A 26,952-nucleotide genomic window follows, 5' to 3' on the forward strand; every position below is an offset into this window, starting at 1 on the left:
AGTTAATCACTATACAAGCATAACAAATTTGTAAATATCTGATAAACATTAATCATATAATAAACAATATTATTGAGATTTGAGACCGAGACGTAGTAACCTTGAAAAAAAATCACTAAATAGTAGACTGTTCCATAGTGTACTTTAATAAAGTTTTTTTTTTTTATTGTGGTCTGTAAAGACTATCAATAATTTAATCTTTTGCCACAGCAATATTTGTATTTATTAATCTGTCTACAATGTATTACAATTTAATTAATATTTAATATACTGTGGAGAGTTTGAATTTGTTGCAACCTATAGCTGAACGACAAATTTTTATCAGAATTAAATACCTTAAAATTAAATCAAAGCACTATGATTATCAATATTGGTTAATAATTTAAAAAATATACGACCTACCTACTTGAATATATATGATAAGGTATTTTGAACATAAACAACTAGGTATGATAGCTGTTATTTAAAACTTAATTATTTTATAATTTATTATTATATACATGTAATATGTAGGATACTTATTATGTTTTTGAGTTATTTATCGCATTATCTCAAGTTTTTATCAATTTGAAGATTAAATATTATCTTCAACTTTTAACAAATTTGTTTTTCTGAACTCTTGTTAGTATGGTTTTATATTTTTTAATTTATTGTTCAAAGATTAAACAATTTAACATGATAAGTACAGTCTACTGTACGCCTGTTCTTACCTAATATAAAATTAATAATATAATATGCATAATTTAAAACGAAAAAAAAACATAAGATAGCTAGTTAGGTATTATAGGAGTTAGAAGGTCGCTGGGCTGCGTGTCCTTGATCTATAAAAGTATAAAACATTACATTAAAAAAACCAAACAGAACCACCTCGGTTTACCCGAAAATGGCGGAGAACATTTAAACTAAAAAAACGGGTTTTTCTCTTTTGTTTCCGTGCACTTTTCGATTACGGTCGGGAAATCTGAAAACCCTAATTAGGTATATCCGCTCGAACCGCTATCGATCAACTCATTAGTGTCGAGCAGAGCAAAACTTTTAAGAGTTACCTACCTAGACCACGAAACAGATTTCGGAATTCTAAGTTCCAAAACTATTATAATAGTTTTGAGGAGTCAATTTTCAAAACCACCGATAGCAGTAATTATAAATTGTTTATACTGTATATTTTTAAAATAATAAGGTGTGGACTTCATATAAGTTGATATCTGGTTTAAATCAAATAGGTGGGTAGGGGAATAGTATGATATGGGTTGGTTACAAAACCGCATCATCAATCTAAATTCCAAAATATAATTGCTTGTAGAAAGCAGCCATGTATATAGGTTAGATGCCCTTATGGCTCCATGTAGGTCGGTATAGGTACGTCTGACAAACGCCTATAATGATGTTATAGGTATTCGTTTCGTGTTTGATCTCCGGAGACCGAGAATATTTAAAAATGTTTATTACTAGTGTCTAGTATATAGGTACCTTTAAGGTCTACGACAATTTTATTTTTTAAAAAATTTCGCCTGCCACTGCTGCTTTGGCTACCAATGTATAACATACAATAATAACATGTGTGACGACGAGACAGGTGTCAGGTCACACGTCTTATTGATACTTCTTACGGGTTCAATGAAAGTTATTCAAGGCTATGCGGTACCTACAGCGTTGTGTATTATTGCAATATTGTAGCTGCAGGTACCTATTGCCGTTCGTACCGCGTTAGCGAAAAAACCAAAACTGTAATATATTTGCCGAGTACAGTGTACACGAACGAGTTTTCGATGTTTATTTAGACATGTAAATATTTTATTTCGCCGACTAAAACGACTAAAATAAATATATGCACGAGCCGTAACGCAGCTCAGTAAGTGGTAACGTCGCAGGTACATAATATTGTGCTCAGTAGTGGGACGTATCCGATCGGACGACGGACCTTTAGCACTTTTTCGTTTCACGGTTTACATAATAAATAAATAAATAAATAATAATGATAATGATGATGCGGCGAGTAGTATAGTGATCTGTCATCATGAGCTGGTCGCCACCGGTGCGGGTTTATTTCCTTGCAGCAGCAGGCCCACGAGCTTCCCCTCGGCCTTTGCCATGGCCTCGGCTTGCTGTGCCGGTTGGCCCGCACCGGAATCTGCCAGCACGGTGCTGGTCAGCTGTAGCGCCAGTCCCGGGAGCTCTTTCAGCGAATAACTGACCGGCTTGTGCGATTCGTATTCCACACCGCCATCGTCGTCGTCGTCGTCATCGTCGTCGCCGCCGCCGCCTCCACCGCCGTGGTGTTCCAGCGCTGGTACAAAGTGCTCGTAACTGGGCGGCTTATCGAATCCTGCGCAGAAAACGAGTCGTGTAAACATTATTCTATTAATAGGTTAGTCCAGAATTTTCAAACCCTTAAATCGTCCATAAGATGACGCCCAGGCGCCACACCCACATGTGTTGTCTCCGTCTTACAAGTAGTGCGCGACATAGCAAATGTACGCTCAGCAGATCACGTTTAGCTCCTTTAGTTTAAAAATTAAAATAAATCTACCTATTATGAAACTTTATGCCATAACTGTATCTGTGTTCGTATGCTGGTTTTTAAACGAATTGTGAGAGCATTATTAATTTACTCTATAATATTATGCATAACTTGCTAAAAATTGAACTAGACAAACCAACATACCTACGAACACAAATAATGTTTTTACCATCAAATTTCATAGTCAGTCGATTCACTCTAATTTTTAAACTAACAGAGCTAAACGTGATCTGCCGACCGTAAATTTGCTATGTTACGCACTTCTGAGACGGAGACATACAGGTGTGCCCCTTAAAATATGTGTATTACCTACAATATTTGTATGTGATTTCAGATTATAACCTATAGAGTATATACTTACGCTCTCCGACACATCTACACAAGAGACTGCCTCAAAAAATAGACTTGGAACAGTTGAGCTATATATGTTTTTAGATGTAGGTATTTCTATAAACTTAGAGTGAAACTCTAATCTATCCAACTATCGCAACCCACTTGTTTCAAATTCATCTGTCCTTAACATACCCGGTGATCCTAGCAGACGCTTGAAACGTAAATGGTGCCGGGTTCTTCTAAACGATTAAACAATTAAATCTGTCAAGAAGTTCCATCACTGGTGGATTCTTCTCTCAAGCCTCCAACCCATCAACTCTCACAGCGCTTGTACTCATTGTAAAAAAAATAAATGTACAGATTGTATAATAAATTAATATAACACACACAAAAAAAAGAGATATAAGTATAACCTACTATAGGTAATACATAATTTGCAGGGGTGAAGTGATCAGAGGCCATGATGGAGTGCAGATATGTTGCCAAACTTTTTACGGCATGACCCTTTTTGGAAATGTAATACATTTTGGCAACCCACAACACACCAATGACCCTTTATTTTTCACACGAATAAAGAATATTGTTATTAACAATAGTTGATTTTAATAAATTCGTATCAAAAATCAATAGCTTATGCCATAACCTCTGCATAGATCATAGCGCATCCGTCCACCATGAGGCAGGAATCGCATACCACTGACCCTCTCAATAAACCATAATAAAATTAATTATCAATTGCGTCTGTACGCATAATGACCAATCAAGATATCGTAATATATATTAATATTTTATTATATTCATCAGTTACCCGTGGCCAACGAGTACGTGATCGCCCATGTGATGCCTTTGGCCACGTTAACGAGCAGCGGTTCGATGATGGCGCCCACGAGCGGCGCCAGCACTTTTCCAATGATCAGTATCAGGTGGACGACCGATAGTTTCCCGCCGTGGCCGTGTTCCTTGTGCGCCGACTTTGCGGCCATCCTGTACAGCGGAAGGGCTTCCCTGAGTGTCGCTTGGATCTGCCGCACGTTAACCGACGACAGTGTTGATACCGCGGCCGACTCGGACGCCGTTGCATCGGAAACTTCGGGACGAGCATGTGTACAGCTTGCGAACGCCAACGCCGCCAGCAAAGCGCACACGACGGATTTCTGCAGCTGCAAAGTTTAGATTCGAGTCGATTTTAATTTTTAGTGAATACTTAATGATATTATTTGAAAAAAGTTAAAATTATTATCTAGGGCATCTCATAGGCTTTTTGTTATATTTTAATTTTAAAGCGAGTTATGAGTATTTTAAAATTGTGAATTGTTTGTACATCTTAAAATACTCATAAATAGCTTTAAAATTAAAATATAACAAAAAGCCTATGAGATATTTTAGATAATAATCTTACCTTTAAGTTTATTAGGGGTCAATTCACTCTAATTTTTAAACTTAAAGAGCTAAACGTGCGATCTGCCGATCGTAAAATTGGTGATGTTACGGATACTTGTAAGACGGAGACAACAATTGATGTTCGTGTAGCGTCCTACTATTTATAAAGTGTAAGATATGTTTACGGTGTACGGTGTGCCTATTGGCTATTGCTGTAAAAAGTGATATGTAGTTTGTCAATTATTACGGAAATTAGGTGGGTACATTTAATGTCACTATACGATCTTAATTTAACAGTTATTATTATTATAAATATAAGACACTTTAATACTATTAGATACATATTATATATTATATTGTACATAAACAATTAAAGTTTTTGTATTTTTTTCCATGACAAAACCACTTTAATTTTTTGATTCTCAAATGGCAATATCACTAATCAATACCTATTTTTAATTCAAAAATTAGAAATGAGCATTGGTATTGAATGAAAAGTTTTTTTATTGATAAAATTGTAGGTATTTCCTAATTATAATATAGACAAAGGCCTTAACTAGGATTGATAATAATAAAAAAAATTAATAGTTCATTCAATATTCGATAATATATTTTAAAAATTCAACAATCAGCCTCAAACTATATAAAATTAAAATAATATATATCTTGCAATTTAAAAATCAAAAGGTTGAATGTGGTATTTTTGTTTCATCGACAAATAACACGAGGGGGAAAAAACAAAACAATATTCGCTGATATAAAATAAAAAAACAAATTGAAGGAATTAAGTACCGCCGCTCGAATGTAGGTACTCATAGGTTCTTGCGACAATATTATAATACATCATACATGTCTCCAATATGCTATATATAGGTATGATAATATACGATGGTCACTGTACTTACAAAAATCATTTTTGTTGTCCTTGACGTCAATGTTGTCCGTGTAAAATTGTTCGCGAAATTATCTGTCGTGTTATTAATGTGTTGTGTTAAATAATAGCGAACAATAATTGAATATTGTTGTCAGCTCTGCCTATTGAAAAACTTACAATTTTGACTGTGTGGAATCGACTTGACGGAATGACGCCCTAACGCCTGCAGTTGTAGGTTTATAAGTATGTTTGACATCCGTAAGTACTTAACCACATCATATATTAAACGCCATCAATTAGTTATCGATTTGTCTTCAAATTAGGTAATACAGGTATCAATGTCTATAGTTATAACGACTAACAATAAATATTACATTCGTGTACAACCCAACTCTTACGTCGTTAAATAGTCTTAGAATTTGTCAAAGATTTTTCAGTTCACTTACCGGATATGCGTTAAATGGTACCTAATATATGGCTAACGGTGCACGTGCATTTTGTGTAATTACATTGGACTAGTTTCAAAATGTCTATTCTCAATACCGTGTTCACTTGATTTATGATCATTATAATTGTGTCTAGGATTACCTAGCTGTTTAATTATCTTTCTAAAATAGCAGTTTTTACTTACAATTAAATGTATAGAAAATAAGTATATTAGAAAACCTTATAATATGTTTTCGGCGATTTTTGAACTAAATAATTTTACAATTTTTAAAAATGATTAAAATTAATTTTATGTAGAATATAATATGTGGACCATAATTCGTTATGCACTGCGTAGGTATATAGCATTAATTCATGATCAATAATTTATAAATAAATGTACCATTTTATTATTATTTTTTAGATATCTAAGTTAAATTATTACGTTATATAATACCTACTTACTAAAATGTAATTTACTGATAGGTATATATAGCATTTAAGCATTAGATTAAAATATTAAATATAAATCCAATAGGTATAGTCTACCTATTAAGTAACGACACTACATAGTATACATACTTCAAATAATAGAACATATTATTATAGTCAATAAAATAAATAGCTTAATAAACGAAAAGTTAATTTTATAGACTACTTACTAGGTGTAGCCATAGCCTAAATAGGTAACCTTAGTAGGAATAAAATCTGAACATAATATAGATATCTACCTAACAAGTTAGGTACATATTACCATTGATAAATACTATTATTTATAATCAATGAATAATTATATTACTTATTTTTTAGACATTTATTTGGTGTTTTAGTGATTTATATTAGGTATATAAAATATTATAGGTAGATGGTTAATGTCTAATGATATAAGGTATAACAGGTACCTAAGTGGTAACATAATATTATGATATAAACTAATAATTATTTGATTTCTAAATTATAAAAGATGAACCCATAAAATTAGCATGTTTTCATATTAATCATATTATAGCGTATGTTTGTCCTCACTAATCAATGACACCTGTTTATTTTTTAATTGAAATATCTAACACAAGTATCACGGATAAACGTAGTATGAAATATGAATATTATTCAGATTTGAGTTACCTATTAATTTATGTATACAAAATAACAACTGTAAATATTAGAGATTAAAAGAGTTTAGTTATTACTTATTAAATTATTGTATACGCAAGTGAATAAATATGTCAGTATTATTTTTTTTATCTTTCTGGACCGGCTTTATATCAATATTCAGCTGTACAAATAACTGGATATTTGTTAAAAAACAATACAATTATTAGGCATTGATTGTTCTAAAGGTATATTATGTATGCCATATTCCTGTATATTATAATATATTACAATCGTAATTTTTTATTTGGGACCTAAGCAACATAATACCTATATAGGCAATAAACTGGATAGCTCTAAAATTGCTTAACGCATTCAATAAAAAATTCATTGTTGGTTTAAAATCTAAAATAACAATACAAATGTCAATACTGGCTTGTTATTCTGCGGTTAGAAAAATTACTGTAACTAGTGTAACTTGTCTGTTTACCTAACTTAAAGTAGATAGTAAATAGTAATAAAGTTATTATAAATTGATATTGGATTAAGTTCAGTGATATGATTCGATATTAATTTTACCAACTAGAAAAGCTATTCCATAATTCTTTAGTATTTTACAATAGGTACATATTATTAAAGCTCGATATAGGTATTTGCTACTCGCACAAAGATTAGGTTTACTTATTAATTATTATTCGTTATTAGTTATTATAGTTTATTACATTTTTAAATTTATATTAATAAATTATATATATTTTATTTTAATTTTTATACTGTAGGTATATAGTATATTATAAACTTTTATTTTTAGTGGCTATTGTAAACTGCTGTTATGAATATACCTGTGTTATCAATTTTTCATTTTCGTTTTCTTTCTTGATGTTAATTTAATAACTAGGTACATAATTTTTTAGGTTAAAATATTATTGTAATTGTTAACCATTGACCGATGAGCTATCTGCCCGTAGTTTTAATAGTGAATAAATACATATTATTACAGTAACGAGAACCAATCATAATTTTAACCAAGCTCGGCTCATAAAAATGTTTTGAATATTACTGAAATGAGTATTATTTTAAAATATATGATGTATCTAAGTAGCATACTAGTCGTAGGACTAGTTAAAAAAAATTAAGTTAAATAATTATTTTCTATTAAGAATTCATAACATATAGTAATTATTAATTAGTCAAGCACTTTGTTTGAATTCACAATATAGGTAATAGTTATGCAAAATATATTACACAATTAAATATTTTCAGTCAACACAGTTGTATAAATCACTGTTATGGCGTTATGGTATTCATAATATATCACCACATCACGCAGTGGCGTTCTTAGGAGTTTTTAATGGAAGGAAATAGGAATAGACAGTTCGATCGCAAAGTTTACCACATAGTCATAACTCATAAGTCATAACAGTCATAGGTTAGCGACATATAACTCCTCACGTGGGGTAAGCCGTGGGATCAAACAATAGAATATAAATTCAATCTCAATAAATTTTATTTTTAATATTCCTGGAATAACCAATATTTTTTTTGTGTGTGTACACGATAAGTAGTCGAAATAATGGTTCTAATTTAAACTTCAGTATCTTGTTCGATGGGAAAGTGAATCTAGTTGGTACATTGGGTAGATAAAAATTCCCAGTAATTTTCAAAAGCACCGAGAAAAACGAAAAAAAAATAAGGAAAACAGGGAAATTTTACGCAACATTGGTTTTCAACAAAATTGATTTTGGTTTTTGGTGTAACTCTAAAATGAATTACCATAGATACATGTAATTTTCACTGGTTATTTATATTAGCATTCTATACACGATAAAAACACGAACTGTTTACGGACATTTTCAATTTCCAAGTTTTTTTTCTATGAATGTTAATACCATTTTATTTGTTCGGCAAAAAGTTTTCAAATTTAATACAAGGCTCTTAATACAATGACATTTGAAAAATATTAAAAATCCATAGTCACAATTTCTTTTATAAGTATTTAAAGTTTAAATCTTGACAAAATACGTAAAAATCACAAAAATTTGCAAATTATTTTAAGTTAGAAATTTATAAAAATTTTCTTTTTAAATTTAAGATTTTAAAATGTAATACAAGATTGTCTAATCTTATAAAAAAAAATGTCTGTATGAAAATCAAATTAATTTTTATGAGCGTTTGAAGTTCATATTTTTGCAACATTAGATATTCACTCGATTTCTCTTGTACCGATTTTCTTATTTTGTTGTAATTCAAAAACCATTCACTTGAAATTTACACCATATGGTTATCTTATCGATTCCTATACTTAAAAAAATGTTCAATATATTTTGACTCATTTTGGGTTGTTTACGGAAATTTTAAGTTTTTAATTTTTTTTAGTTTTTTTTTCTATAATTGTGAATAAAATTTTATTTGTTGTGTAAAAAAGCGTGAAAATTTAATACAAAGTTCCTGATATATTATTACTTTCACAGTTAAAAAATATTAAAAATACATAGTCACAATTTTTTTTGTAAGCATTTAAAGTTCAAATATTAAATTTAATAATTATTTTATAGTTATAAATGTATAAAATGTTCAACTTTTATAGCTAAGGATTGAAAATTTAAAAGAAGGTTAAATAGGTAAATACGTAAATAGGTTATAATATATAAATTATTTTATTCACAATAATACCATCAAATATACTTATAGTAATATACTATATAATAATATCATAGGCTGATTGACCGTCTTCGCTCAGAATCGTATTTCTTATACAATGATATTATTTAATTGAATTCAAATGTAATACCATCCATTAGGTACAGTGAATTTTCAGTGACATTTCAGTGAAAATTTATATTTTTATAAGTCCCCACGAATACCAAATGTTTTTGAATTACAACGAAACAACTAACATTCATCGTTATTCTTCGTTTATACATTTAATTTGGTCCAAATTTGAACTTAAAATGTCTATAAAAAAAAACTGGTGATACATTTTTAGATTCTGAGCGGAGCAAGGAGAAGGAGGCTAGTTGTTTTAGAATGATATTTATTTTTTTTATCCTGTTAACAAAATTTCTACCTGAAGGAGTGCTTTGATTTTAACATATAGTATCTTATCTTTTAGCAATTCGGATCAAGATGGTACTTTATACACATAATTTTTCGATTTTCTCAATAATTTTTTAACGCTACGAGAAAAAGCACAGAAATTTAATTTTCTAACGATTTGTTTATAGTCCACAGAAACGAATAAAATGTAAAAATTACCTAATTCCCACTAGGTATATTATAATATATAATTAAGGGTTACTTATTAATACATATTCATATGTGATTTATACATTTTCTATATCGTCCGCTCAGAATTGTTTTTTATCATTGTATTCAAATCGAATACTGTAATAATACACTAGGTATCCTGTCCAAGGACGGAAGGGACGATGGACAAACTTCCACCACCGCTGACTTACTCCACCCCACTGCACCTACCGCTTTTTTATTAAATTTTTTGGTTACAATATTAACTATAGATACTTATGAGAAACTTCGTTTTAAATTTTCAATCCTTTGCTGTAAAAATTGAACATTTTATAAACTTTTGTAAAAGTTATTACTACAATCGGTTACAATAGTCATAACTATTAAATAATTTGCTAATTTACGTGTTTTTGATTAATTTTATCAAAATATTAATGTATATTTTATGTAGTTTTAAAAAAATTCGAAATTCAGACGCTCAAAAATTTTGAATTGACGCTCAACTTTTTTTTAGATTACACAAATAAATAATTAAGACTTATAATGTAAAACCAATTGATTGTGCAGCAGTACAAGATAACGTATACAATATATACTTATATAGTATAAACCAGTGATTCCTAATTAGCATTAAATCATGGACCCCTATAGCTAAAACTTGAATTGGCCCGGTACAATCTCATGGTACTTACCCTCTTTTTGTGCAAGAATATATTTAGGTAAGTTTCAATTTTGTTTAGTCGTGAAAATGAAGAAAAAATTATTTTTTGTGTGTGTGTCCTTAGCGTAATTAAGCATGACCACGGACCGCCTAAAGCCCTAACCCCGACTTGTGGATCCCAGAGGGTCCGCTGAAAACACTGAGAAACACTGTTATACTGCACTGCATAAAATATTGATTTAATAGTTATTCATTTTAAAAGTAGAATAATGATTTTTAACTATAAAACTATTTATATCTTTAGGTGGGTACCTAAGTCTAGAATATGGAATTATATACCTAGGTAAAAAAAAACACGGACGATATTTTCGTATTGATGTAATCAATATAAAAGAATTTATCTATTCTGTGATATAATCAAGAAAACTTCGTATGGATTTTCGTATCTGCGTGTGTAATGATAATATGATATAAATGAATATATTACTAGGTTAATAATAAATTTAAAAACACATACATATAATATTTTTATACAAAATTCACCTTAATCTATATAATAATAATGATAATAATATAACTAATAATAAAAAAAGTATTATTAATAAAATCATTATTATCAGGTATGGTACATAAATCGTTCAACATGTTTGAGTGTTCCTGATCACACCGTTCGAGCACACGTTTGTATGTCCGTGGCTGGCCAGTTTCTCACACAGCGTCGATTCGAAGTTCACGAACGCTTGATTTTGATCATTTTCGTTGTACACCTAGAGGGACAACAAAACGTGAGAAGTTAAAAAAACAATCTACGGCCAACATTATAAGATATTGATGTACTACTGTTTACGAAACACATAGGTGCGTAAAAAATATACTATACGCGTACATCGTCAAACACGATAGTAGGTACAAATAGTGGTCCGGGTGTCATTGTTTTGGTTTCTATTTCAGCCTTGAGCATCATTTCGTAGCCCTCCGACGAAGAAAAACATTTTTGCACTTGGTCAACGTCCAAGCCGCTTTCTTCGACACACTGAAACGAATTTAAAATTAATAATTGATAGTGTTTATTGTTTTTTTTCAACTGCACAGAAAAAATAACATAATATATGTTATGCGTTTATATTTAAATAGGATATTTCCGGTAAATTGTGTTAAAGGTATATTTTTTTTTGGGCAGTTATAAACTCCTTTAGGTGGACACATTAAGTTTTTTTTTGATCTGTATAATATTCATATAATTATAAAAGTTAATTAAAATGGTGGTTTAATTTGAAATTGATTTAAATTATTATTATTTTTACTAGGTATTTACTATTATTTAAATAATTATATTTTTTTTAAATGAAATTCAAATTAATGTAGGTATATTGCATTTTAAAAATGTGTATATTCATATTATTGCAAATACAAAATGAAAAATCTAATGATAGAATTATAATGTATAAACGAAGTGATTTCAGAATCTGAAGAGTGTACCATCGAGAGAGTTTACTGGTCAATAAAAACGGTTGAATTTACAATCGTCTATTTTTTTTCAATACTTTACTCCAATTAATATATTTTTCATTGATAAGTAGAATGCTGTCAACCTAAAACCACCTCCTCCCTGGGTGGAAGGTATTCCCGTTTAATATCAACCCTGCTTAGAGTAGCTATGGTGTATACCTAGGTACCCTTTTTAATAATATTATAATAAACTCAGTTGTGTCAATGATTCAGTAGGTACACCTACCTAGATGCATAATACAGATTTTTGTTATTGCTCTCTAATGGTTAGAAAAAACGTGTAGTTGGAAAAAGTTATTATATTTCACATGCTTATCCGTTACTATAATAGGGAGTACGCATATAGGTATACTATTAAATAGACTTTCTATATTGCTGTATGTACTCAAATTGTATCCGTATAATTGTTAAAAAGTACCGTTTTCTCAATGTGTCCTGGTTGGTCCGGATCGTGCATGGCACAATTCACATAGTCTACTTGAGCTTTGGAATCTTGTATGCGTTTCAACACACAGTTATGTATTGTATTACCACGGCATTCTTTGGGTCCATGCTGGCAAGTAAAACCTTGGTCCGAACTCTAAAATTAAAAAAAAAAAAAAAAACAATATTAATGTATAGGTAATCAGTCACTTATCGTTATTTTCCACGGTGTATGGCGGAGTGTTTTTATTGGGATATAACTACGATAATATTCATACCTATTATATTTATGTGGGAAGCAAGTATTCGCTGGGGAAGCCGGCGCATGCCCGGCTCCCACCATATTCACGCCTATGCTTATAATATATTTAAATCTATATGCATCCTATATTATTCTTACAAATTAAATTATAAATCCAGAGCAATCCCCTCGCCGGAAGTCAGTTATAAATTTGAACCGAGAACCAAGTACCAATAGTATAGTAGAACGTATTGTCTTGTGGAAGGCGAACATCTCGATTTAACGGTATAGGTACTAGGTAGGTACTTATACAATATTATTTATGTATGAAATTAGAGTACCTATGGAACTACGTTGAAGATGGACACTGAAAAACGACCGAGTTCGAAACGCTGAATTTTAAACAAAATTAATAATATGAATATGTCTGTAAATCTTCAATTCTATAGTAAACCAATCTACCTATGAAGCTTCAACAAATTTAGATTTATAAAATTATAGATATCGTGCCAATGTGCCATCATCGCACATAAACACTAAACAGTGCACATTTTAGGAACCTATATACCTATTTTCTGCACTATTTAACTACCTATGCCACTGGTTCTGAGAATGTACCTACATTATAGGCTATAGCTGTATACGAGTATAATGACATACATAGAACGTGTAATAATTAATTTTTATGGGTAGTACTTATATTTTAGTTTGTAGTTTTAAGTTTTGTACTAATAAGCGTATAACTTTTTGAATGATTAAAGTAGGTAATTACATTTTGAGACAACGTTTATCTATACGTATTAAACATTTAATTGGACTGTTCATTGTTCTTCATTAAACCAGTGGCGGATACAATGGGAGGGGGGGCGAAGGCTAAACGACCAAAGTGCCAATATAGTCAAAAACGGGTTATTTAATTTTTGAAAACTCGCCCCCAACCCTCCCTCGGATGACTTCTGGATCCACTACTGCATTAAACTTGATAGTCATCGAATTAAATTATTTCTAAGAAATACCATCGACTCACCTACTAAAAATTATCTTGTTCCTAAATGCACGTACATATTATGCAGGATATGGTTCAGTTTTCCTAACGATGCCTGTGCTAACGATGTACATATTTAAATTGCAATAAATAAAATATATTTATTAGTTATTAGGTACCTACTTATTATCATCTCATTAACTGATGGGTACCTATAGTTAATTTTACCTATAATGGCTATAATTGTGCTCATTGCTTGAAATTAGATTTAGAAATATATTATATACTTATATAAATCGATCATTAAGTATTACGATTTAAGAATGTTTCATGTATTATAGTAAATTAGGTATAAATTTGGGGGTAACACGTTTGGAGCTTTGGGCACGTTATTAAATATGTACCTAATTATTGGAAACACGTTTGGATGCATTTATGAGGACACGTTAGGGCGTATAATGAAGGACACATTTGAGCACCATAACAATTTTAAAATAAACAGAACTGTAAGTAAAATAATAAAAATAAATCAAGAAAATATTCTTACTAAAGAAAACTAAAAGTGTGTACGAATTTGTAATGGGAAAATTACCAAATCGAAAAAAATACATTTAATTATATAAAAAATAATAGGACAACGTTTTGCTGCAAATAAGATAAATCAACCACATAAAAAATAGTAGATAATATCATCTATTATTTAAATTCACAAGTACGAATAATAGTACTACACTAACAATTATACTATTTTTATTTTATATAATAAAAATACAAACATTATATTTTTGAAATAGGTACCTACTATTTAGGCAACCTGCTCGGAGCGGTGTTCTCTGAGAAACGTTAATAGGCTCAACATTATGTACTTATATGCACCCAATCGTGCTTTCACATATAGGGAAACATTAAGTCCAAACGTACCTACTCTACCCAGTTCCCATATATTTATAGGTATTATATACTTACATAAATAAGTTGACTTAAGTATAATTTATATGGGTGGAGTCGTGGTGGTATTTAAAAAAAATATTATATAAATTAGTAATTAGGTACTTTAATAACGTAATATTTAAAGATAATATTGATTATTTCATATTCGTGGAAACGAATATTTTTGTAATATATTTGATAGTTTGTATAAATCATTTCGGGGCTTGAAATTATGTATAATATTTGTGTAGCATGGATAGTTCCGTAGTGGGTACCTATATGAAGTGCAAATGATAAATACGTTTCTCTTACAATAATTAATAATTATATACTATTTCACAATGTTTAAAATATTATCCGTGTCAATATGAGCCTTAATTCCTTATTAATGTCTTTATTTTCAAATTATAACTAATGGTTAATTATAACTTTAAAATATACCAATTATATAAATATTTACTTACATATGCTTTGCCGAAGGCCACCAAGTTCAAGTTCAAGTATTGTTGTACTTTGCAGAAGTATGGATGAAGTTGTGACATAATGAAGTCTCTGCTGTCCGGACAATGAGATTCATAGTAAACTGAAACTTTCAACTAAAAAATAAAATCAATGACATTTTATACTAATTAGATACAGCAGGACAAACATTTAAATAGTTTTAGCTTGATAATTGTGAAAAATGGTATGCAGGTATAATGCCAGAGAGCATTACAAAATAATTATACGCTGTTATAACTTTAGAGTTAGTAGGTTTATGGCGCTAAAAACTCCAAAAAAATCAAAGTATGCCCTTAAAACGATCAGATATGTTATATGACATTGCACGATTGTATTATTCATTCTAAAATTCTAAATTAACTATAAGTACCTACATTTTTTTTTAATAACTAATAAGTAATTATTAACAATATATAATTAATTTATGAAAATAATATTATGTGTGTTACGCTTTTCATTTTTAATAGTATAATACAAATGACTCATAATAGCCTATACAATGTACAAAGAATAATCTAATGTGACGCAAAAAAGATAATTCGTAAAAATACGAAAAAAAAAACGTCGTTAAAAAACAAAAATATGCAAAATAAAATGTAATACAAAATCGTATTCTACGTCAAAACAAACAGATTTATTAAAAAAAAATATGAAGTGCAGAGTGCACAACTAAGAGAAAAACTGCGCTATAGTCATAAACATCTCGTCCCTATGTACAGTTATAAGTTACGAGAACTCTATAAAAATGGTTTTTAGCAAATCGATTGTTGGCAAAATATGATGCCAGGTGAAATATATATATATATATATACTTACCGGGGCGCGTTTGATCCTGTCGGCCGAAACCGCGGCGAAAGCCGCCACAGCTACCACGAATAATATTAAACACTTCATGATTATTTTTTATCGTCCTTTGTGTTTTTTTTTTTTCGCAGCAGCTCGCGTACTTGCAGACGGACGGACTGGACTGCGCAGTGATCTGATACGATTTTCGCTCCTCGTGCACTCCTGTGCGGCGTCTAGTCAATTGAAACCAGTTTCTTACCGAATACGATTATCGCACACACGACATAATACTATATAGGTATTATACCTACCTCGGCTATACACGTAAAATATAAATATAATAATATATTTATATATAGAGACGCCTGTGTATGATGCGATTCTCTTGCGCAATGGCCGCGTAGGTACGCACACTTTACACGACATGACCCCCACGAAACGATAATATTATAACGTAGGTACGCATAATAATATTATGTATATGTATCGTCGTTGTTACCTATACACTTGTGTGTGTGTGTGTTTGTGTGTGTGTGTGTGTGTTTAAACGAATCGGTTTTTGTTGGCGAACCACATGACCTCGTTGTCTCGTTAGAACTAATTATTATATCGTAATACAGCATATTGAAATGGACTTTTATATGTATGCTCAACGCCCATGTGCGTTTCGGAGTTATAGAGCTTTAATTTAAGTTGATATATTTATTATATTATGTACCTAGGACCTAGGTACACCAAATTCACGTGTCTACGTAAATATGTATAGTAACTGGACATGGCGCATCATCGAGCAACATCAGTTCAATATTATAAGCCATATATAGGTATAGGTACACCATTGCAGTAACCGTGCCCGCGATTGCAATAGGGTAGTGCAATATGTGACGATTTCAATGAAATATTATAATACAATATTATACTATATTATTATTTAAATTCACGCAATAATTATCTTAGTAATTTGTATTCGTTAAGACTAAGAATTTAGTACATCTACCATATAGATCAGTATTGTGACATTCGTTACACCCTATATATACACTAAACACACACTATAGAATTGACCAATACAGAATATACACACTCAACACTTTTTGACCCATACACATTATTACTTATTATTAAAAAGACACACGGCATAGTTAGTTCGACAATAACCACCAACAGGAGCGAAGTCGCCTATATATACACTTATTAACAGCTTATTAAAGTTTTACTTTACTGAACATGTAAATACACTTATTAACAGCCATCTACATGTTCAGTAAAGTATTATTTTCAATATACGTGTCTTATTATTGATAAAATACCTCATACACAGTGCTCTAACCCCCAGCTACGGAAAACTTATCCATAAGGAATAGAAAACCTTCTCTGGATAACTAATATCGTAACAAGGTTCCCCCGATCACGTTAAAGTATATAGTGCAGTATGCATGTCATGGTGAAATAATAAAGTTGCTACTATTTATATATTTTAATAATATTATAATATGTGGAATCGTAGTTATTAGTCGTTATTAGTCTACCCTCTATAACAGTTAAATTCAACAGCTATACGCCTATACCTTATACTTAATGTGTAAAGGACTTTTAAATTAGGAAAAATTAAATTAGTATTTATAGTAGGTTAGGTTAGGTTAGGTTGGCAGATTAATTGTAAAAACCAAAATGAACGAATAAAAAAATAAATCTTGACCATGTATTTTTAATATTTATTATTTTTTTTATAGTATTGTAACAATGTGTGAGGAGCCATCAACCTTGTATTAAATTTTCAAGCATTTTGACCAAACGAATAAAATGTAATTTACATTTATAAAAAAAAGACAAAAACAATTCAAAGTCAAAGTACCTATTTTGCAAATTTTATCAAGCATAAAAAATGGTAAAATAAACATATGGTGTAAATTTCAAGTTTTTATGGTTATTAGTTATTGAAGAACGACAAAATAAGAAAATCATCGTTGTATGAGAATTTGTTAATTTACTGGAAAATATCCGATAACTAACTTCGAACGTTTCTAAATAAATTTGACTTCCCGGTAGTCGTTTTTTTTTTTTTTTGATAAAGGTAGACAAACTTATAAGGAATCTTGTATTTAACGCTCTTTTTTGCTTTTGCAGACCCACTTACGAATTATCAAAGCACAAAAAGCACAATGTAACTTGTATATAAAGCTACAGGAAAATGTTTGACTATAGTTACAAGTTACAAGTTAAAAGTTACAAAAGTAACCGACTTACATAACTTAGTTACATGTAACTACGATATGCCCAACCCTGATAATATCATAATAATATTACTATCAGTATGTACCTATATTGTGATTTGTGAGAAATTTAATCGTATTTTAAATCGAACTCTTATTTTAGTTTAATTATTTTTATACTTGTTAACGATAATCGGTTTTATTTTAAGTTTACAAGTCATTTTTCACCGTTCGATAATATCTCCAAACTAGTATTATTTTTTTTTTTTTTATTTTAAAAACAAATGGGCAGATGCCCAATTATGAAGTATTTTAATTAATTAATTTGACGACAACAACGATTATCACGGGATTCAACAAGAAAAACAGTTTGTTAATTAATGATAATCAAAACAATAATTTCTGAAAAAAAATCTTGTAGTAGATCAAAGTTCATAATTTATAAATTGTAATACGATATTCAGTAGAATACAAAGTAATATTATACATGAGAACTACCAACTACAATACCTATAGATAGTAAAATAAAATTGTTATCTGCTCTTCCGTTATATTAATTATAGGTAGGTACATTATAATAGTAGGTACGCATGTCCTACGCTTCTATACCTATATATTATGCTATATTATATACATTCGAAAAGAAAATAGGTCACGTGTTATTACGTAGTCGTTATATTATATAGGTGCAATAAATTAAAAACTACAATTTAAGTTATCGTTGAGATAATTAATTGAATCTAGGTAAGTACCTATATAGTATAATATATAATTTGGTTTCGTACTATACAGGTGGAGGTAGGTAGGGGACTACATTTTTTGCCCGGAGTGAGGAGTTATGTAGGTATGTCATATATAAGATAAAGTTTGTTTTAAGATTCAAATTAGTTAACACGATGTGTATAATTTATTCTCTATTCGTTTTCAAACCGTTAACGATTTACATACATATAATTACAATAATATCTTTAGTTATATATATATAGTTATGATCGGAGTTTTAATTTTCTAAATATTATTAATTCAAATTGAAAAGTATAAATATATATGCGTAGGTATAATGTTATTAAATATATATATATGTGGATAAACTTGTAAATATATTAATAATGCGAATATCTTTTCACTGAAACTTAATTTTAATTGACAAAACTCTAGGTATAAATATTATTGTATTAGATAATAGGTTTAAGATTTCTAATAGCTCGCATAATAATAGTTGTTTACTAAATTACGATGATAATTAATAACAAAATAACACTGAAGGCAGTTAAAAGGTATCTTCTGTAGATGTGGCAAGTGAAAGAAAAATAGCTGCCGGGGAAATTTCGTAGAGGTGTTGGGAAATTATTGTTGAACCTTGAAATATCATAAGAAATAATCAAATTTTATTTAAGAAAACGTATAGTTACCTAACGGCATATTTATCTTATATTCATATATAAGTTATTATTTATTTGCATAAAATATATTTTATTTAGATGTATAAAAATACCGAAGAATTTGCAATAGTGCCGCCAAGTGGTACCTACTGTTCTACTGTAAGTGTTCTACTGGATTTGTATACAGGTTTTTTTGCAAAATAGTTGTTATAACCACTTTATAGTTTATGTCTAACATATACTCGTAATATATAAATTAAAATAAGCGTATGCACGTCTGAAACTCACTTATTCCACACGAGTAAAAGACTAAATAATGTAAGTACAAAGTATGATTTAATTTCCATTTCAAACAAAACCGGTTCGTTTTATATGTTCTTACACAGTTACACGTACATAGCGGACACAAAATTTGTGACCATAGGTCACAAAAAAAAGTTCAATATGCGAAACAGTCGGTGCTTCAGCTCCCAAACACCCCCCTAAATCCACCACTGGTGACCCTCAGTATGGGTCATAGGTTACTAGCATAATATAGTATAGTCCATATGTACATATCAGCATTCAGCCAATATTATATTAAATTATAAATTATATTATATAAGTATATTAGACAGGTATAAGGAGATGGTGTGTTTAATATTATATTAATGATAGACATTTTGTTGGCGTTTTGTAATGTGAAATGGTTGATCGAATAAACAACATTTGCACTGTCGCAACGCAGTTAAAAGGATAATACTATAAGAACACTTCGTACAAATATATAATGATTAATGATTTATTGTTAGGTATTTGTTCCATCGTATAGATAGGGTTCAACGGACAATAATATATAAATAATAATGTATAAAATAAATTAAACTGCAATCGCGGCGAACAAAACTATAATATTATGTACTTATAAAAAAAATAAGAAATCGTGGTCGTCATGATCATATATAATATGTAATGTATTCGTCTGCGGCGGATCGTCATACTATTTTCTTCACTTCGTTTCTGGTGTCATCGACCGTCGCGGGTTCGGACTGTTCCAAGACGGCCGCGGGTTGCTGTACTTGATGAATCGCGTCGGACCCCGTTTCGGGTTGACCTTCGACAGCGTAAGACGTCAGGTGTTCTTTGATGTGATCGGTTCCATGGCCGAGTTCCGGTGAAAACAATCCGTGTGGAGGTGAAAATCCTGAAACGTCGATGCACTCGTAATAATATATATATATATATACGAATAAATACAATAATATAACGTGTGACCGAATACGTGTATGGTGTATATAGGTTAGGACTGTGTCGAGTGAGTGCGATCAAACAAACTTAATCGATCGTTACGGCTAAATTCTAGTCCAAGTAGCTAGGTAAGTAGTTTATATCACTTTGGTAGAGTTTTGGTATATTATTATATTATGTACCTACATAACTCCATGCATAATTATTTTTCAGGTAACATTTGATCCTAGTTTATTACTGTGGGTACGTATAATATTTAATACCACCCAAACATATTCTGCTATCTGCCAATAAACTGTATACTATTATGTCTTAGAGCGAGTGCACTACTGCAGTTCACTGCAGCTTTAGTATACTGAAGATAATAGCTAATAAGTAGATAATAAGTATTAGCAGATAATAAATCGGGATAATATATTTTTTAAAAAATTATTATATTATACGAATATAAGACTGAAGACGTTGCAATATGTTTAGCCATCGATAGTTGTTGCCCATCACTTCAATATATTTACTAAAAACTTAATCAATAATTTTAAATGTGTGTTTGAACAGCAAACGACCGTCGACCGAATACCGAGGTGTAAAAATAATATGTATAATAAACAGATTTGTCACATGCCTCATGGACACTTGCATAATTTGTGTTTATGCATACGATTTAGACGATGCCACCATCGAGCTTGTGGATTTCGGTCAAGTTCAAAATGTTTAAAAGCCAAACAACACTATCGAGTCACACTTTCGGCATCAGGTCGACGTCGACCTACAATATATTATTTTACTTACTATATTATAATAATATATATATACGTATACCAAATAACCCACTTACAATTTGCAAGGTCACATTATTTCTGTGGAAATCTATTTTATGGAGTCAGACATTTTTTTTAAATGGCATTTATAATTTTTTTTATTTTGTTATTGATAGTATAATATTCGTATAAATTATAAATATACAAAACGAATGGCATATAAATATGAAAATAATTTACTTCAAAATAATAATATTTCTATTATTTACTCGTATACGCCACAGTATTAGAACTATATAGTTTGTCAAGCGCATGGTTATGTACTTATGCGCGTGCAGTGCGAAGAACGTGTGTTACTAGACTTTATCGCTTATAAGTGTTTTATAAATTAATCAGCTAATCGGCTGTATTCTTTAATTTTGATAATATTTTACTTGAAAAAAAAACGGGTTAACGGCGAGATGAACTTAAATTGTACGTATTAAATTGTCCTTATAAACTCACGAAGATGTTTGGACTTACCGGAAGCAATGGTATGCGATATGGCCCACGTTATCCCGTTAGCGACGTTGGTCAACAGCGGCCCGACGATGGCGCCCACCAGCGGGGCGAACGCGCTGCCGATGGTCAACAGCAGATGGATTAGCGTGGAAATAGCTTGGTGGTGTTGCGGCTTGTGACTTTGGCCGTCGTTGTGGTGGTGCACTTCCGTTTTCCGGCCGCCCACCGAGGCACCACCGATCATTAGGGCCCCGACCAGTTCGAGTAGCGTGTTCCGGACCGTCTGGTCCTCGGTCGACTTGACCGTCTGCGGCTGCGGTCTGGAGGACGGCGCGGCCAGCAAGTGTGTGGCCAGTGCCATCACAGACACCATCAGCCTCACGTACCTGAACTAAACGCAATAGGCAAAACGATTATAATATTATGTGTTGTTTGTAAGATTTGCTTGTATTGTATTATTTTTGTACCACTGCAGGGTGTTTCACTAACCCACCCACCCTTTTTTCAATTTTGCAGTTATTCAAAATTGTGTTAAAAGCTAGGAAAGCTGTGTCTTATCGTTTATAAGCTGTGTAAACAAACACACACATTTTATGGAAGACTATATAACGACTACTAAGCTCTAAGCCTGCAACCTCCAATTGGTGTCTCTTGAATAACGTTAAATTCAATTCAATATTACCAGGTATCTACGTTATGGTTTACCTGGTTATAAGGAAATGACTGGTAGTGGAGCCTATATACATCGTCCTAGCACTTTCGGGAAATATAAATAATTATTTAAACAATTTTTTCCAATACGACTTATTTATCGCGGGTAATGTGAACTTTAAAAGAAATTCATATATTACAGGAATGCGTGCAAAAGTTATGTCGCTAAGTATAGGTAGTTCAAAAAACTATAAAACCATATATTAAATTACAATTTTTGTGTTTCATTTCCTATTTTAGTTTATTAATATTATTATAATTTATAAGTACCTAGCTATAATGCATTGGTGAGATAGTGATCGCCTGTTTTTTGATTCACTATCAAGGTATTAAATATTATAAATGCACTCGATAACAATTCTTGTACATCTATCTCTATTTACATGATATTATTATATTAATATTTCCAAATTTAAATGTTAGTTTGTTACTTTCGTTCTGGTTATCTGCGCATGCTATATAATATATGATCCATATACCTAATAATGTACAAGTGCTACAACTGAAAAAGAAGTTCACAATGACACAGTACTCAAGATTTAATGCAATTCAGTGTATATACAATAAACAGATAAGTACCTATGCCTGCAGTGAAACAATATCGATATGTTTAATTTTATTAGATACTTATAGTGCTGGTGCGTTATATTGTGTAGCTCATAATATAATGTTTATGTACTTACGGTCATTTTTTCTTCTAAAAATATCTTCGAAAATTGTCTTGAGCTGCAATTCACAAACGATTATTTCAATATTGACAGTACATATACTCGAGTATGGTTTTTGAGTCGACGTTGAAATGATACCGTAAACTTGAAAGGTCGGGGGTTTTATAATATACAAAATCGATTACCGTGACCCATGTCCATGTTTAGAGTATAATATTTTAATAATTACACTATCAAGCCTGTAAATAGTATTTAATTGTCAAGTACTTTAGTGAAGTGTGCAATATCCGATCTACAATTAGTACAGTTTCCCGTTACATTCGATTGTCTAATCTCAAAAACATAATTTAATATACGCGCATAGTGGAAAAGGATTATAGTCTTAAATTAAGTATTAGTCAAGTAACTGTAGATAAAATGTGTAATAATAATTAATTTACCTTTAGCTATATATGCCTATATATGTATGCCTAATGCACATTGTGTATGTTTCAGAGTTTTATTGTTTCCATAATAAGTGACAAAAAATGAAAAAATATACCCTAGAACAGCTGACGAAGTATCTAATAATTGTATAAGTATAATGTATACAATGTAGGGCTGTTTTTGTTGAAGCAGATATTATATGATTCGTAAATCGATTTTCTTATTGTGAGTTCAATAGATATTTAATAGTTATTTAAGCAGTCCGCTGTATTAGTTGTTAAATTTGTGTCACTGAATAATCAGATATTATAATGTTGGTGAGTAAATAAATAAATATTTTATTTTATGTTTTACTTAAAAGTATTATTATAATTTTTTATGTAAACTGTATACACTAATTACTAATACATTATACATGGAATACAAATAAAATGAACTGTACACAATAATTTGATACTTATACTTAAATAAAATTGGATAATGACTATAGGTATATTATGTACTTTTTTGTTTGTTAGATTTCATTGGCAGTCATTACTTATCTATAAGTATTTATTTGTTCTTTCTGCATCCTGCCCAAGACATTAGAATTCGTCAACATTTACCTTTGGATTTTATGATTGAACCTATTATCAACAAAAATAAGCGTTCGTTAAATATAAAAAACCTAACAAATGATAGTAAGTATAATAAATAGTAATAACTAATAGTATACTTATATAGCTATATATGTTTACAGTATTTTGATTAATTAGAAAGTCAGAAGCTCTAATTCAAAAAGTAGTACTTGCGAATATTCCAATACAGTTTTTTAATTGAATATAACATGACCATAGCTTCCTTTTTACCATGATTTACAAAAAAAAAAAAATCATATAATTCTCAATTTTTTTAATTAACATATTTTTCAAAATTCTAAATCATTCATTTTATAGAGCGATTTATTAATAATATTGAAAAAAAACAATTTTGAAATTAATCGAGTTTTTATTGAATCAGAACAATTCATAGTTTCAAAAATAGGTAGGTACAACAAATTGTTAAGTTTTACGGTTCTCATCACACGTATTAATAGATAGCTATTTTAAATCCAATGACGAACACGCTACTCGTTGATATTGTATGTTTGTTTTTATAATTGTTGAAAATGCAAATCATGAATTGCAATTATATTTAAATTAATTGTACATATAGCTACCAACATGACAATAGCTGCGTTGCATTCTAAACCTAACCATGTCCATGTCTTATCTGAGGAAACGTTTAAATTTGTCATATAAAGTATAAATATTAAATAGTCTAAAAGTATTTAAAAGTACCTAAATAATAAATAAGAATACTGATAAAATATTTATTACATTTCGATAAGGTTACTGATATCAGTGTTATGTGATAAGTGTAAAAACTGTTTGTGTATATTCTCGTATATCATAATTTTAAAATTCAATAATTGGTGTGTAATGCAGGAGCTTAAATATGTGTTTAAAACCTAATTTGATATAAGTTTTAATTTTATTTCACTTTATTGATTTAATACCAAAATATCAAAACTAAATTTTCTATCCCGGAGTACGTATAATGTTTACTTTGTGTACAAGTAATAAACTTAAAAGTAGTGTATTCGACATTCGTTATTGTATTTATTATAATATTCTAAAAAACAAAAAACAAAATATAAGCATTTTAGATTCTGAGTGAAACGATGAATGTATTGATTTTACAATGATGTGTGTTTTTTTTTTTATTTTTTTTTTTATTTTTTTTTATTTTTTTTTTTATTTTTTTATTTTTGTGTCTGTGTACACGATAAGTAGTCGAAATAATGCTTCGATTTTCGACTTCAGTATCTTGTTCGTTTTCTTCTTGCTCACGGTGGTATTATTATAAACATGCCATTTAAAATGCCTAAATGCTACTCCTTATAACACGTTAAACCTTAGCCCTAATGCCTGCCCCTAATATTGTATTATATTATGTAATATTTTATAAGTATAATCACGCATTAATTAGTTTAACTTGATTTAATTTCATTAAATATTTTAATTATTACCAGTATATTGTTACTTGTTTTTAAATTTCAAAATAAAAAATAAAAGAGTACAAATTTAAATTGTTATATTATAATATAAGTTTACTATATTATAGTAAACCAAGGTGGATTTATAAATCCACCTTGTTGTAAACTTATAGAATAGAAATACAAAATAATTGAGGCTTACTAGGAATACCTACTTTAAAATACTGTTTCGATAGGAGTCCAGGAGTCACTCCGCATTTTTAATTGAATACAATATTATCATCATATTATATTAAATTTATGTTTATAATATATTGAATTTATATTTATAATATATTTATTAATAGTCAAAATGGCCCCAATAAAGACCATAGTAGTTTTACAAGACGACAATTTTTTTTTTAATTTAATTTTTTTATAACATTTAAATAATTAATAAATACACATGTACTAAGTATAAAAATGTTTAAAATCTGTCTTTTGAATAGGAGTCCCTAAAAATGTTAGTTTAAAACAAATAATTATGAAAATGTGAATTAAACAGCTTAAGTAGTGCCGTTAGCCTATATGGCATATATTATGGTCTTAATAACTACAATACATAATGGGTGTATACACGATAGTAAAAAAAAATAATAATTTATAAATAATATAATACATAAATAAAATATTATATTATATATATTATACGTCATATTTTATATATACTACAGTTGTGAAAGTTTATTTTCCTCGACGAATGTAATCGCAGATAAAATCAAAACAGAGATTAGGATTGATGGATAAAATCTAATGCTGATTGTAATGTTTCATTAAACCTTAAAAAATGCATACCTGATTTAAAAAAAATATCCAATAATAAATAGAAACAAAAATTTAGAAACAAAATATAATGTGGTGGTTGGGAAAATTATTCAGTTGACAATGAAAACGGAGATAACATAAAACACATGTTCTTCTTGAATGCTTCGCGTTTGTAAATTTTCCAAATCTACGTAATCCCGAAAATTTTTTTAAAGTAACAAACTACTGTTACGTGTAATTTTTTAAAACTGATTACTACCTTGTGTGTGACTAATGTGCCCGAAAAAGTTAGCCGCCCCGGGTCTAAAAGGTTCAATTAGTTAAAATATTATCTAAT

The 26,952-nt window shown here is 29.9% G+C and overlaps 3 protein-coding genes and 1 long non-coding RNA gene across 6 annotated transcripts; 1 reads left to right on the forward strand and 3 right to left on the reverse strand.

The window, feature by feature from the left end:
• Positions 1-1,731: 1,731 nt before the first annotated feature.
• Positions 1,732-5,346, reverse strand: LOC132944833 (uncharacterized). Its single transcript, XM_061014350.1, has 3 exons — positions 5,140-5,346; positions 3,663-4,014; positions 1,732-2,326 (listed from the first exon to the last, which is right to left on the reverse strand). The coding sequence occupies exons 1-3, from the start codon at positions 5,146-5,148 to the stop codon at positions 2,016-2,018; spliced, it is 672 nt and encodes a 223-aa protein (XP_060870333.1). The 5' UTR covers positions 5,149-5,346; the 3' UTR covers positions 1,732-2,015.
• A 5,620-nt stretch (positions 5,347-10,966) lies between these two features.
• Positions 10,967-16,285, reverse strand: LOC132945294 (GILT-like protein 1). The gene is made up of 5 exons (XM_061014995.1): positions 15,939-16,285; positions 15,086-15,217; positions 12,461-12,622; positions 11,420-11,566; positions 10,967-11,300 (listed from the first exon to the last, which is right to left on the reverse strand). The coding sequence occupies exons 1-5, from the start codon at positions 16,014-16,016 to the stop codon at positions 11,172-11,174; spliced, it is 648 nt and encodes a 215-aa protein (XP_060870978.1). The 5' UTR covers positions 16,017-16,285; the 3' UTR covers positions 10,967-11,171.
• Positions 16,286-20,270: 3,985 nt separating this feature from the next.
• On the reverse strand, positions 20,271-24,387 carry LOC132945295 (uncharacterized). Of its 3 annotated transcripts, none has more exons than XM_061014998.1 (4): positions 24,298-24,387; positions 23,384-23,426; positions 22,011-22,380; positions 20,271-20,686 (listed from the first exon to the last, which is right to left on the reverse strand). In XM_061014998.1, the coding sequence occupies exons 2-4, from the start codon at positions 23,387-23,389 to the stop codon at positions 20,478-20,480; spliced, it is 585 nt and encodes a 194-aa protein (XP_060870981.1). In that variant the 5' UTR covers positions 23,390-23,426; positions 24,298-24,387; the 3' UTR covers positions 20,271-20,477. The 3 variants fall into 3 exon arrangements, with proteins under 3 accessions (XP_060870981.1, XP_060870980.1, XP_060870979.1); XM_061014997.1 differs by lacking the exon at positions 24,298-24,387 and adding an exon at positions 23,809-23,947; XM_061014996.1 differs by lacking the exon at positions 24,298-24,387 and adding an exon at positions 23,809-23,936 and having other exon boundaries at positions 23,384-23,607.
• LOC132945296 (uncharacterized) lies at positions 22,284-24,415 on the forward strand. Its single transcript, XR_009664537.1, has 4 exons — positions 22,284-22,423; positions 22,506-22,674; positions 23,864-24,111; positions 24,313-24,415. It is a non-coding gene; the product is annotated as an uncharacterized LOC132945296 (long non-coding RNA).
• The last annotated feature ends 2,537 nt before the right edge of the window (positions 24,416-26,952 follow it).

Source organism: Metopolophium dirhodum, chromosome 5 (assembly GCF_019925205.1).
Source record: "Metopolophium dirhodum isolate CAU chromosome 5, ASM1992520v1, whole genome shotgun sequence".
NCBI classification, from domain to species: Eukaryota; Metazoa; Arthropoda; class Insecta; order Hemiptera; family Aphididae; genus Metopolophium; species Metopolophium dirhodum.

Coding starts and splice junctions, on each gene's coding strand:
- LOC132945294 (XM_061014995.1), bottom strand. CDS start 16,016: ATGAAGTGTTTAATATTATTCGTGGTAGCTGTGGCGGCTTTCGCCGCG. Junction 15,218..15,938: donor ACAGGATCAAACGCGCCCCG/GTAAGTATATAT, acceptor TTTATTTTTTAG/TTGAAAGTTTCAGTTTACTA. Junction 11,567..12,460: donor CAGGACACATTGAGAAAACG/GTACTTTTTAAC, acceptor AATTCGTTTCAG/TGTGTCGAAGAAAGCGGCTT.
- LOC132944833 (XM_061014350.1), bottom strand. Junction 2,327..3,662: donor CACGTACTCGTTGGCCACGG/GTAACTGATGAA, acceptor TTTTCTGCGCAG/GATTCGATAAGCCGCCCAGT.
- LOC132945295 (XM_061014998.1), bottom strand. Junction 20,687..22,010: donor ATCGCATACCATTGCTTCCG/GTAAGTCCAAAC, acceptor TCGACGTTTCAG/GATTTTCACCTCCACACGGA.